This window comes from Nanorana parkeri, unplaced genomic scaffold, assembly GCF_000935625.1.
Source record: "Nanorana parkeri isolate BGI_ZX_2015 unplaced genomic scaffold, ASM93562v1 scaffold1017, whole genome shotgun sequence".
Classification (NCBI taxonomy): Eukaryota; Metazoa; Chordata; class Amphibia; order Anura; family Dicroglossidae; genus Nanorana; species Nanorana parkeri.
Genome location: NW_017307285.1, coordinates 286,328 through 300,738, shown reverse-complemented (window position 1 = coordinate 300,738; position 14,411 = coordinate 286,328). Strand labels below are relative to the sequence as shown.

General features: G+C 42.0%; 1 protein-coding gene across 2 annotated transcripts in view; it reads right to left on the bottom strand.

Annotated features, from left to right (window-relative positions):
- Positions 1–1,313: 1,313 nt before the first annotated feature.
- CPT1A (carnitine palmitoyltransferase 1A) overlaps positions 1,314–14,411 on the bottom strand; it is a 72,672-nt gene continuing 59,574 nt past the window's right edge. For both annotated transcript variants that reach the window (XM_018567180.1, XM_018567181.1), the window contains exons 14-19: positions 11,982–12,146; positions 11,149–11,283; positions 9,803–9,955; positions 7,873–7,986; positions 6,382–6,474; positions 1,314–1,877 (exon numbers count right to left, since the gene is read on the bottom strand). In XM_018567180.1, the coding sequence (XP_018422682.1) occupies positions 1,779–1,877; positions 6,382–6,474; positions 7,873–7,986; positions 9,803–9,955; positions 11,149–11,283; positions 11,982–12,146 (759 nt within the window). In that variant the 3' untranslated portion in view covers positions 1,314–1,778. The remainder of the gene's footprint in view (positions 1,878–6,381; positions 6,475–7,872; positions 7,987–9,802; positions 9,956–11,148; positions 11,284–11,981; positions 12,147–14,411) is intronic.

Genomic DNA, 14,411 nt, shown 5'->3' with positions numbered 1-14,411 from the left:
TCCCCTAGGTTAACTCTGTTCAGTACATAAATATACCTTCTCTGCCTATGCATCTTAAAAAAAAATTCTAGGCTAAAATACCATTGGTCAGTTAACTCGTACCCATACCTGTACTAAAAACCATTTGACACATCCCAGCTGCAGGCTTATTCAATTACGAACAGCAAAGTACAACCACTCTTAGCAACTGGATATCAAAAATTCTTGTCAGATCAGTTCAGAGATGAGTTGTGATTGGTCACTATGAGTTACTGCACTAATCCTTCTATCTGTGAATAAGTCTAACAACACACCTTCATACGCTGGTTAGATTCTTATGTCAGGTTATATGTTTAGGGAACTCTCAAGGTGGAAAATCTGGTCCCCATCCAGGGAAAACACCTTTAAAAGCAAAGTAACATTGAACAGTTAATGTGATATTTACAGTAGAAAATGTTAAAGTGGACCTATATTTAAAATCTAAACTTGGCTGTAAATCAGAGCTCTATTAGCACGGTTTAATGTGACAAAGCAAATAGTAGAACATGTATCTTAGCAAAAAATGCCTGATTAGAAAATGCAGTGCACTTGCACATGAGATGGTGCCTAGGCACCCTCTGTTTTTCTAGCTTCAGAGTAGCCTATCCAGAGTTCTACATTATAAGAAGTGTATCCTGCCCACTTACTGCTTCTGACTACTGGATTACACTGATGTGTCATCAGGACTCAGGGTCAAGAAACAGGGAATGCTGCCTGGAGATGTAAAAATGATAACAAAGTTGAGCCTTGGCTAAACAGCAGCTGCAAAATTCCTACTGTAAGTTTTAGATCATTCACTACTGACTTATCTCACAATGTTTTAAAGGTTATCTATACCCAAGAATGAAAATGTAATATATTGCAGCTTACCAGTCCTTAGATGCGGTAGCTGCATTGATTTTCTTTAAGACCATTTTCGTCAAGTACAGAAATTACCTGTATCACTTCCTGTGAGATGGACTGATAGCAAAATCGTTATCTTTCTTTCCTATACTACTAATCTCCTCATCCCCAATAGACATGTTTGAAGTCCAGCCTGTATGACAACCATGGCTCCTTCATAGATACAGTGAAGTGAGTGAGCATAGCCACCTAGGAACAGGAAGTGCGTTATTCGCAGGTAAGGGTAAAGAAAAAAAGCCTAAAAAAAAAGAAAACTAATACAGCCACCACATCTAAGGACTGATAAGCTGCTATATATTGAATTGTTGCTGTTAGCTTTAGACATGCTTTAAGAATAAGCCTGCCTGAGTCTAGGTCCCCGTTATGCTTTATAAGTTTTTATGCACTTGGATGCAGATAAGGTTTTTGATCCCCGTATCAACCCTCTTTGGGGTTAATTGTTGGCAAAAAATAAATAAATAGACGGCTCGCTTAAAGGATGGTTTCCAGTCGAGTTAAAAACAAATCAAAACATTAAAAAGTAATGTGAATGTTCAGAGTAAAGCAAACGAGGTTATAACAGAGCTATGTATACTATTCCAAAATATAAGAAGCCCTTGTAACATTTCCGTCTGACATTCCAGCAGCAATTGAAACAATATGAAGTGTATGTACGTTCCACAGGCCTTGAAACATAAAAAGTATAAAAGAAAATTCATAAACCAGAGGAAGGTAAACAGGTCTGATATGACCGAGTGCTCGCAGTCACTACATTCAGCAACTACAGAGTCCGTCTTCTTGTGTTGCGCTGTCTATGTTTTAGAACTGGAATTTGGGTCTAAATGGTTTCTCTGGTCTCTTGGAAAAAGGTGAGTGTTTTACTTCTTGGCCTTGTTGCAGTTGTTTGTACTGATGTTATATAAACCCATAATTTCAAGCATTGCTTGTCTGATGTGCTGTCCAAAGCGATGAGAATCCTGAGGAAAATAAAAAATGAATGTATCTTAATTGACACAGTGATCATTTTTTAATAGACACCATATTATAATGATTAGCAAACAAAATGATGTCAAATGCAATTGATTTATTCACATAGCGATGGCTATTTCATTCTTTAGAGAGTACATAGAAGCATCCATAACAGGCCCTGCCCCTGAAGGTGTTCAAAGGCTAATGAACAGACCACAACCATGGTCTGCTGAACATTCTACCAGTAAGTTTTTGGCTTCTGGGAGGAAACTAGAGTAGAAACTGACCAGTGGAAACTCACATGAACATGGGAGAAACGTACACATTTTTTGCGGGTAGTTTGACTTAAAGGAACTGAACCCGGGACCAACAAAGACAGTGTGCTAAATTGCCATATGATTATATGTACGTAGGGATGCACTGATACCCATTTTTCGGTATCGAGTACCGATATTCTGCTGTTGGTACTTGCCGATACCGAGTACCGATACCGGTACTTCCGGTGGCATGGGGCCGGCTTCCCGAGCAATCAGGAAGCCTGTCAGCGGGTAATGACTCGCTGCCCGGCTTCCTGATTTCCTGTGAAGCCGGCTGCATGTTTGGCCAGCTTGAAGCTGATTGGCTGGGAAACCGGCTTCCCAGACCCATATTTTGCTGTTGGTACTCGCCGATACCGATACTTCCGGTGGCATTGAGCCGGCTTCCCGGGCAATCAGGAAGCCGACATGTTGGGGAGAAGATTGCGGGCACAGTGGTGCAGTGATCTCCATGTTTTGATGAATCAATATGCAGCCAGCTGAGCTACATAGCAGGCAGATGCACATGCTACAGTTTAGCCTTGCCTCTAGGACTATCCAGCCAGAGCTTCTGAAGTGCTTCCACAATGTAATTTTATATTCCAGTTAGTAAAAACTAACATATGACAAACCAACACAGAAATTGAAAGGTTAGTCCTTGGTGTTCTCATATCCACAATGTAAAAAACAAGGCTATGGTTCTGCTAGCATGTTTAAATTTAAGTTTCCAGCCACAAACCACTTTGAGTCATTAAGAAACGTTCTCACGGTTATTTTGTTCCTTTTGCGTTATTCTACCTTAAAAAAACTTGAGGCTTATTTAATGTTTTCTATCTTTCCATGCCTGCCTCTCTATCTATCCTTAACGTCTTTATCTAATCTATTATTAACCCCTTAGTGACCAGTGACGTCCATAGTACATCACTGGCACCAGGTCCGTTTAAACAGACTCTATTTGTATTTGAAAAGCCGACTGTCGGCTTTACAATAGATTGCTTCTCCAGGCCGGTAAAAGGGCCAGCCCCCCCCCCGCCGTGTTTCCCGGGCTCCGCTCAGCCGGGACCAGCTTCTTGGGTGTTGATGGGAAGCTGGGGAGGAGATTGGTGAACGTCCTTCACCGATTTCCTCCCTATACTATGGGACCAGGAGCAACATGTATTGCGTCACTGCCGGTCCCATAGCTGCATTGCTAGGCTCCTGAAGCCCAGCAATAAGCTATTGAAGTGTGATCGGCACTTCAACAGCTTATTTAGAGTTTACAGGTGATACTAGGGGTCTTTTGGACCCCCAGCATCACCTTAAAGAGTACCTGTCACTACCAATCTGCTATCACATGTGGTAATCAGTTTGTAAGCCCCCCTATGTGATAGCAATTAAAGTTTAAAAAAAAAACAAAACAAAAAAAACAGTTTAACTATTTTTTTCTACAGGGTCTTGGCTATCGAACAATATATAATGTTTGGGCGTTTGAAATAATTTTCTGGCCTAAAATGTGGATTATAAGGGTTAAAACAGGTGCATAAAAAAAAGGTTTAGGTCATAAAGGGGTTAATATTCTTTTTTTTTCTTCTTTACAGTATGTAATTATATATGTAATCTTGGCCAGCCATTTTTGCTTGGTACATAAGCAGCTACTGCTTCCTGCTGATCCACTCCTCTGGCAGCACTCATACGTCTATTTCCCAAAGACAACCTCTGGATATGACGTTGAGCACGTACACTCAACTTCTTTGGTCGACCATGGCGAGGCCTGTTCTGAGTGGAACCTGCCCTGTTAAACCACTGTATGGTCTTGGCCACCGTGCTGCAGCTCAGTAGAGCAACAATTCTTTTTTTCAGATTCTCAGAGAGTTCTGTGACATGTTGAACTTCCAGTGACCAGTATGAGAGAGTGAGAGTGATAACACCAAATTTAACACACCTGCTCCCCACTCACACCTGAGACCTTGTAACACTAACGAGTCACATGACACCGGGGAGGGAAAAAGGCTGATTGGGCCCAATTTGGACATATTTACTTAGGGGTGTACTCACTTTTGTTGCCAGCGGTTTAGACATTAATGGCTGTGTGTAGAGTTATTTTGAGGGGACAGCAAATGTACACTGATATACAAGCTGTACACTCACTACTTTACATTGTAGCAAAGTGTCATTTCTTCAGTGTCGTCACATGAAATGATATAATAAAATATTTACAATAATGTGAGGGGTGTACTCACTTCTGTGAGATACTGTACATAAATATATGCTGGTCCACTGATGTCAGGGGTCTTTTCTTATCTCTGGTGGTGGTGGGAAGACCTTGCTACAGTACTGTGAGCCCAGGCTGATGTGATAATGCACCCCCAGGGGGACAGCCTGGGCTCTCAAAAGTGGACTGAAAGATGCTGGCCAGTACTCAATTAAGAATGAGCTCCATCTAGTGGCAGGGAGGAATTTAGTTGGGGGAAAACACCAGATTGAAGGTAAGTATTGCAGCAAAAGCTTTTTTTTTATATTTTACCTTTTACTAGACTATTCATTTCTATTTTTGTATTTTTTGTTTCTGCTTTAAGATGGCATAGTTTCCTGGTGAATGGGTTAGAGCAGTGATTCACAACAAGAAGCTTATGAGCAGGACTCAGGTCTCTGTATTCTCTCTTGTTGCATTGTACGCTTCTTGTAAGCAACAGAAAAGCATCAGTTGCTTAACATATCATTTCATATTATTTTTTATACTATTGCCTAAGGCTTATAACTTCTGTTGTGGCATGGCTCAGTGTCACTTTCCATGTCAAAAGTTTCCTGCCTATTTCTGGCACCTCCCTCTAATTCGCCTGGGTTTGGAGAAGATGTGGTTAGAGATGCAGGTTTGCCTGCAGCTTCACCTGCTGGTGAAAACTGGCACTGCTTGCAAAATGCTATAGTTGCCTGTGAGTCTTATTGTATTACAGAGGTAGAAATACAAGATTTCTTTCTTAGTTTACAAAAGTGTTTATTTTAATCTTACTAGACAGACAGATAGGGGAGTTCCACAATTTTTTTCTGAAAGTTGCCTTTAAATATTCTTCAAAAACTGACATAAGCTGGGGAACCTCTGACTTGCAAGGACAATCCTTACTGGATGGCTCCCCTAATCACAAGGCATTCATCACTTAGGTCAGACCTTTGTATGCTTTCTACCATAAGATTTAAAGCAGATGTGCAGGATTTTCAAAAGTTAACCCTTGCTGTGGGGCTATCCCTACTGCAAGGGTTAACTGTTCATTCTGGTCTAGGGAATGGGCTAAAGAAGGTACACTCACCCAATCCTTGATCCTGTAGCGGTGACTGCTCACCTCTCTCTACCTCCGCTCCAGCTGTCGTATGTCCCTCGGCATCCTCACATCTAATGCACTTGAATGGACCTACATTAGACCTGATGAAGTCAGCGTGGCTTAGACTGCTGGAGCTTGGGGGCGAAGAGGCTGTGGGGACCGGTCTAGCAGTCATGGTAGGATCGAAGATCAGGTAAGTATATTTTCTTTATTTGCGCCCCTAGAGCAAAAGGAAGAGTTAAAGGAGAACTATGGGGTCAGGGCTTTTCCCCATAGTTCTCCTAAGGGTAACGGGAGGACACAAACCAGCGTCCTTCCGTCACCCAAAGCTCACGGTATACTGAGACGCCGCAGCCGCGACGGATCCCGACTTTACTGTCGAGATCCACCCAGCTGCGGGATTGAGAGCTGGCTCTGCCTATCTAGAGGCAGAGCCAGCTGTACCCGCTCCCTGCCCCGTCCGTTCCGCCAGTCAGCGCTGGAGGATCGGACAGGGGAGGGGGGAATCCCTGCAGGGAACCGTGAGTGACAGTCACGGCTCTCTGTAGGGATAGAGCGAGAAGTGAGCGAGCGACGGTACGTATTCGCTCACTTCCCTGATCTATTGAGCCAACCTGTGACAGTTTCATTGTCACACGTCAGCTCGAACTATGAGGATGAGTGATTTTCACTCACCTTATAGTTCTCCTTTAACTCTTGCTGTGCGGGGGAAGCCCCACTGCAAGAGTTGACATTTGAAAATCCTGCGACCCTAGTCCAAAACGAAGAGTTAACCCTTGCGGTGCAGGGGCAGCCCCACAGCAAGGGTTAACATTTGAAAATCCTGGAGTTCCTGTAAACAATATGAATCTGAATATGGAGCAGAGTCTCCATGAGTATTATGATGAAAACAAAGGAAAGCAAGCATAGATTATACTTACTGTCTCTGGACTGGATAATTTGCTTGATATGTGGAAGTTGATCAGGTTTTCACCAACAATGATATAGGAGACACCGTACCCATCATCAGCAACCTGCAAACACATCAAACTGTTAGTAGGAACTTTTCAGTAATGTACTATGATATAATCTTAAAGCAGACCTTTACACTCAAAAATCTTATTCTGCCAATGCATCCCTCTGTATGATGATTAATAATAACATAGACATGCCAGGTGTAAAATGCTGTGATTATGAAATACTTACACTTGCAGAGCATTCCCTTCCTGCTTAGAAATGGCAAAATGACTTCAGTTTGCCAAAACAGTGCACACTGGGATTTCCTTGTCATTAGCAGAGCATTGCTGGGAAATATCAGCTGTAATCTCCCAAGATCTCAGGGAAAGGCATTTTCTTCCCCTGAGATGATGTGTATGGTCACATGTCCTAGTCACATGTGCCAGAAATCCAGGAACTAATAGGAAAGCTAGTAATCTGCCCTTAGTAAACATGGCCACAGCCAGAAGACTGGGGAAGAGAAGAGAAATAATGTATGCAAAGAATAAAAAGTCGGCAATTGTCTAGAAGTATCTGTTTGTAGATTGTCATTACTAAATATTTCTAAAAGTGTGTTTGCTGTTATTTTGAAAGATATGGCTAAATGTCCGCTTTAACAATTATGCTAAAACAAAAATCCCTTGTTTGACTTAGATGTCTCTGTTTAGCAACAAAGATGGCTCCCACTCTGGCAGTTTCTGAGCACAGACAGTAGGTACAACTACAAATTTAAACAGACCCTGCCAACAACTTAAAAAAACTGCAAGTAAAAGCACAGAAAAAAAATCAAGTATTTTAAATGCTTACTTGCAGCATTGTTCCTTTCCATAAACTTTTGTATGCACTAGTAATATGCCTTTAAAATTATTATCAAAGTTAACTAATTACTCTCTGTGCTGGCCCAACTCCTTTGCCACTCCCTACATAAGCTTTTTGTGCAGCTGCTAAGGAAGGAGGTAAGGGGAATCCTATAAAGTGTCACTTAAGTGACCGCTCTGAGTCTGCCTGAATCACATCCAAGATGGCGACGTCTCACAGGCCTGGATGTCTGCACAAGGAAGGCTTTAACAGGTAAATGACATGCATAAAATATGCATGCTCTGGCGGCGAGGTCTCTTTAAAATGGGGATCAATTTTTAAATACATTTTGCATTTCCTATCACTTTCTGTCTTGCTGACAATAGTCCTCAGGGAAAATTGAGGGGGTGAATCTCCCCAGGCACAGACAGCAATCAAAACATGATAGAGGTTCTAACCTTTCCACACTCTATTTAAACAAAAACAAGGTTTAGTCTTTAGATATACTTTATCCTACAGGGCTAGCAGCTTGTAAAACATGGTATAGTAGGTGACCATACAAATATAAAAGTTCAATTCAATATTTTCAATCACTACAATTTCATAGCAAAATAAAAGAAACAATCAAATTCACTTACAGGTCCAAATCCACCGCCACTTGAAACATTTTCTGGGTACTTCTCCAACTGGAAAAGGTGAACCTGCTGTTGTGGTGTCTGGCTGGTGGACAGTCTCCATGGCTCAGACAGGACCTTTGGGAATGAAATTGTGAAATTAGCATCTTCCTAGATAACTGCATAATACATTCAAAATGATTCACATTACAGAACATTAATCTGAAATGAAATGGTACTAATTAAAATGAAAACACATTAGTGCTTCGACGCCACCAGTTCTCAGTTGGCACAGTTCCATTTTGGAATGGAATCTGCTAGCTTTAGGTTAAGAAGTTTTGCTAATTCTGAAGTTGCTGAAGTTGCTAGGGGGCCAGACCATTATAAATAGGGAAGCAGGTTGTTTACCGCGACAGTAGAAGCGATTTTTTTCTGAAGATACGGGTAAACAATGCGATTTAACAGCCTCTAAACGTGGGATGATTGTTGGCGCTCGGAGCCATGGATCAAGTGTCAGCAAAACAGCAGAATTCGTTAAATGTTTAAGAGCAGCTGTTGTTAAAGTGTTTAAAGACTGGACTGTCAGCCAAAAATCTGGGTCTGAACGTGCGAATTGTGGCCGTCAGCGACTAGTCAATGTTAGGGCAGATCGGAGAGTGGCAAGACTGGTACAAGACAACAGAAGGGCAACAGTGCAGTGCCAGATTCCTCGCATCACCTTTCAACATCTCGTGGAGTCACGAGGCGGCCCAACGAAGTCATCTCGTGGCCCAACGAAGTACTGATGGAGTGATCATAATAATCTGGCCACTCACTGTATAAGCCTTGAAGAATAGGGAGGTCTCTGAGCTTCTAAAATGCATTGGCCGTACTATGTTGTTGTTTGTGAACCAATACGTTTTTGGACTGTTTGTTTGGCACTGTCATCAGACTTTACACATGTGAATCTTCAAATCTGGGCCCCTTGTTTGAGAGAGAGAGACCAAATTTTTGTCAAGAGTGGCCTCGCTAGAGCTATTGTGTCCTATCACGATCTGACCAATTTTATGATAATTTGAATCCAGAGCTTCGTCTCCACTGTCAACTAAAGAGAAAAACTTTTATCTTGAGATATGTTTTATGTCAAGGGTGTTATAGCGATGGCCTAAGCATTGGGGCATCACTTTAGGGGTGAAGTGTTAGTTTTAAGAAGAGCAGAGCGTTAAGTGTTATCCACTTTACAGTTAGTGATGTATCAGAGGTTAGAGGCACCGAGAACATTGGAGTTCTGACTACACTTGCTGCATGCTTGTTCAGAAAATATGATAGCCATTTTTAGAAGGAGGACAGCAATGACCCTCTTTAAAGCTGAATTCCAAGTGGATATGAAACAAACCCAATGTAGTTATGCATTTACTAAAAAACATTAAATTACCTTTGAATGCAACTAGTATAACAATAAAAATTTGTACAGATATTGCCTCATGTAATCCACTGTGCAGCAGGATAGAGACTGGAAGAGGGAAGGCCAGCACTAGGAACCAATCAGGCTCTGCTTCAATGCAGATGTGCTGAAAAGGAACAAACAGACTAAAGGAGAGCAGACTGAGCAGAGTGATGAGGCTCATGAGCGTCGTGTTGTTCTTTCACTGTCCATTCAAAGTCTCGGGTGGGTCCTGGACCATGCAATGCTGCTTGCCTGCAATGCAGTCTGCAGGGAGGTCCAGGATATGGCTGTGATGGGTGGAAGGAGTGCCTGAACCAGGGCACTGACTGAACAGCATTAAAAACTGCTTTGGCAGGTAGAACATTTTCCATATATTTATTTTAACTGAGTATTTTTTTTTTTTTTACTTGGAATTCAGCTTTTTTTTACATTTTCCATAAGTGATACTGTCTAAAATGTGTCAGACATCTGTTAGGATATAAGCTGTACTAATAAAAAGGACTACTGATTGATAGACTGATCTCTTACTTCTTTAAGGAAAGGAGAGTCAACCCCCAGGTATTTTGACACCACATAGAGACAGAAGAGATGACGATCAATTCCAGCTCCCGTCATAGCCAGGCGGTACATCTGTTGGTGCTTCTCTGCTGCTGTCTTGAATAATTTAATTTTCGCTTCATTCTGCAAGAAAAAAAGGAAATGTAATTAACTTCCTTATTATAGACATGAAACTAAGAAGGATGGAGGGGGGGTCACTAGACACATTAGAAAATGTTGTCCAATAGCTGCAGTTTTCCCTAAACATGCCGACACAGAGACAATTTTGGAGTTTCTGGCTGTGTTTACAAATGTCTAACATAGATCAGCTTTTAAGGTATTCAGTAAATTTGTGGGTTCCTACAAAGTTACAATGCTGCAGCCTGATCAGGGAGGGGAGACTGAGGACATGCTGCTATCTGCCTGCAGCAGACTGCGCATGTCATCATTAGAGGCTAGGCAAAGTCACATGACTGGAGCTCAAGGACTGCTTCTTAATTATGTAAGGTAGAGGTATTTTTTTTTTCCTCAAATGCCGCTACTTTATATTGTGACATGTCAAGAATTTATTCAGGTAGACTTATAACGTTTTTGAAGGGTCTGCTTTAAAGTGTCCTTTACCCCCTTTGACTAAAAATCACATCAGCATACAGCTCTGCATGCTGATATGAAATAATCTTACATTAATTAGCTAAACATACATATTTTTATTTTACTTACAATTTCTTTTTTTCTACTTCCTGGTCCACCTTGGCAGTGGCGTAACCAGAGTTCTGGGCGCCCGGGGCAGACATTTTTTTTCGCCCCACCCCCATTATATAAACAACCACTGGAACTGTACCCTGCACCTCCCCCCCACACACACGTTTTTATTTTAATTTTTCAAATTTTAATATTTTATTTTTTTTGAAACTTTATTTTTTTAAATCAATTTCGGTTGTTACGCCACTACACCTTGGCACAAATTATGTAATTGTGCCCAAGCATTGCATCCTGGGGAGGTTATATTAACAGAGCACTGCTGGGAAATCTTATCTGTAATCTCACAAGATCTCAGGGAAAGGCATTTTCCTCTCCTGAGATGATGTGCATGGTCACATGTCCTGGTTACATGTGCCAGAGTTCCAGGAAGTAAAGGGAGATTTATTAATCTGCCCTTAGTAAACATGGCCACTGTCAAAAGACTGGGAAATAAAAGAAAAATAAGGTATGCAAAGAATGAAAATCCGACAATTATCTATAAGTTTGTGTTTGTAGATTGTCATTACTAAACATTTGTATAGGTGCCTTTGTTGTTATTTTGTAGATATGGGCAAAGTTACTCTTTGAGTACTTACGTTTTGTTTGGGATCTGTCATGGCCAAAACAAATTCACTGGATTCAATAGTACAAGAACGTACAGTTTCGGTCCTTCCTTCCCTGAATAACCTGGTCATGGAGGCCTCGTATGTCAGACAGAATTGTCCTTTGTCCTGCAGGGAATAAAAATGCAAAAGGAGGTGACAAGTGAATTGATCGGTTTGTCATACTTTTTAAACAAAAATATAATAACCGCAGGAATGCCTCTGAAATAAAACATTACCGTTATGGATGATAACGTAGCCATTGTTCAAACTAGGAGCAAATGGACCATATTTATGAGTCTGGATGTGTTGTAAAACATCGCTTGCAGCTTAAGTTTCAAGAGCTACTCTAGTCAAATTCCGTGTGGCAAAATAGACATGAGCAATACTCCAGGACTTGGTTTTACTGGATGGAGTACATGGAATCACCTGAAGGCAGGGCTTTTTAATTATAACAAACTAACTTACCATTTTCCAATCGAGCCATTATTGGATATATCTACCGATTTCCTGGGGTTTTTTTTATCCCCCTTTTTTTTTTTAAGTACATGCCATGACTTATGAGATACATGATTGGACTTACTCAGCGTACCTGGAGCCTGCCTACTATGTCTTATAGTTGCAGTCAGGTCTTTTACAGACTAATCTATTGTAAAACGCTGATCTTGATGCATCTCGGCTGACAATGTAATTCTATGTACTCAATACCTTGTCCTGTATTATTTTCTTTTTTGTTTTATTGTTTGTCCTGAAAAACTTTGATTTATAAATAAAGAATAAAAAAAAAAGAAAAATTCCGTGTGGCCATTTATTACTTCAAAGCTTACCCTAAAATGTGCCAGCTGGAGAGCCAACTGGACAAAGGCATCTGGGCTTGTTCGAGTTTTCTTGATGAGCCCTTTGCCAAAAGCGTCAAAAGGGAATGAGTGAAAATCAACATCGTCTGCAAGAGTTTTGGCAACAGTCAGGGAGCTTTCAATCACATTTTGGCACTGAAACAAAGAAAGGCAAGGCAGAGTGTTAGTCAAAATTTGTCATAAAACTGCATCCATTCAACAGATACAGACTAAATTGTAAATGAGATAATCATGTACACAGTACAGTAGTTGTGGCAAGGCAGTTACTAAAGGTAACGCAAGCACAACAGATGGTGAGGCACTAGTCATTTAACCTGCTATGCTGAATCTCACCAACAAGCAGTTAGAATCTGGAACTCGCTGCCACAAGCAGTAGTATCAGCCGAGAGTGTTGAATCACTGGTATCAGCCGAGAGTGTTGAATCACTGGTGGAACTACCAGGGTCGCAATTGCGACCGGGCCCTGGCGTTCTGCCACTTGGGGGGGGGGCCCAGCAAGGAAGTAGAGGGCCCCCCCGCGATCGTGCTGCTCCTTCCCTGTCGCACAGCCACCCGCAGCATGTACGGGCGGCTGTGCAAAAGGGCTGGAGAGGCTGTCACTGATCCCGGAGAATGAGCTGGTCCCGCCTCTTAGGGGCGGAGCTAAGAGGGCCATCTCCTCTTAGCTCCACCCCCTGGTCGCCGAGACGAGGAAGAGGGCCATGGGCCTGCAGGACAGGTAAGGTAAGTTTGGAGTGGGAGGGGGTGCTGGGAAGAAAGAGAGAGAGAGTGTGTGTGTTGCTGGGACTTGTAGTCCAGCACAGCTGGTGGTACTCTGCATTGCTGTATGATGATTAAACAGCAATGCACCAACCTTTATCGAGGAAACCGGGATTTATTCACAAAGTATTTTGTTAAAATCGTTAATTGTGACCGATAATAATATTCCGTCCATCATTTACTGCCACCCATCATTTACTGCCATGGACGGCATATCATTACTGGTCACAATTAACAATTACAAATGAATACTTTGTAAATAAATGCCGGTTTCCCGGTCTGTACAAAAACACAGATATTGGGTCAGCGTTCTCGACAGAACACCGGCACTATAATTTTAAACAAGCGACAGCCTGAGGTCCCACGCTTGCTGGGACCTCGGCAGCCTTCCTGTTAACCATGCAGTGCCGTGAGGTTGGGGGGGGGGGCCCTTCATGGTTTCTTGCACCGGGGCCCTGAAGGTTCTAGTTACGCCTCTGTGTTGAATCATTCAAAGAGGACTTGGACAACTTCCTCAGAGACCGAAACATACAGGGTTACAGGTACTCTTAGAGACAAGAACACACAGGGACTCGTACACACGCATGCACATGTAGAATCCCATACATACACGCAATAGGTTAAACTTGATGGACCTGCGACTTTATTCAACCTCAAATGTTATGTAACTATATGTAACTATGCAAGAACCTCTGACACCTTTATAGGTCCCTTATGGAAGTGCAACAGGGTTCAATCCGCACTGCCCTGGCTGGAATTGGGCCATGTATGGGCAACCTAGCAGCTGCAGCAACAGAACAGGTGTTCTATTCAAACGGGTAATCACTGTCATTAGAATGTGATCACCTGACAGATCAATACTGTCTATGTGTAACTTTCTTTTAAAAAGAAAAATCTGCCTCTATCTGACCTTTAGGGCCATGTATCAGACTTAGGAGTTAGCTTTAGTATGTTTTCAGTTGCTTTGTGTTGCATTTAAAGGATTAGTTCACAACTAAGAGCACCTGCCTCACCCCCTCAGTCCCTGTGCCACTTATCTCCCATATAGCAAGCAATTGAGCTGCAAGTTTGAAAATGACTTGCTAGACTTGCCAAGCTTCACAATTTTTTTGCACAATTCCAGCAAGTCTGCATTGCAAGTCTCCAGATCAATGTGCTTTGCAAAAGTGCTGTAGACTTGCAGAGCTAAGACCTGCAGGACTCTTGCTGTAGACTTGCCAAGCAAATTTGCTACAAATTTAAAAAGTGTCAACTAGAACTTGTGCTGCAAGTGTTCTGCAAGTCTACATCTTGCCAGGGAATGTGTGCTGCAAATTAAAAAGAAGTACAATTTAACCCTGCCACAAGTTTGTGCCAAGTTATCCTTGCTATCTGGGCTGTAATGATGACCCTCGTCCACTGCCCACACCAGTTGGAAAATTTGAAAACTTTAACCCTTTCGCTGCCAAGGACGTACGTCGTACGGAGCTACAAAAGTGCTTCCAGCTGGCCAGCTCAGTACGTCGTACGGACCTGGCATTTACAGTTCTACTATAAGCTGATGGTCAGCTTATAGTAGAACTGTTCAGCAGACTGTCCCCTTTAAATTAATAGCTGTCATCAGCGGCTCACAAGCCGCTGATGACCGCTAATTTTAAAAAT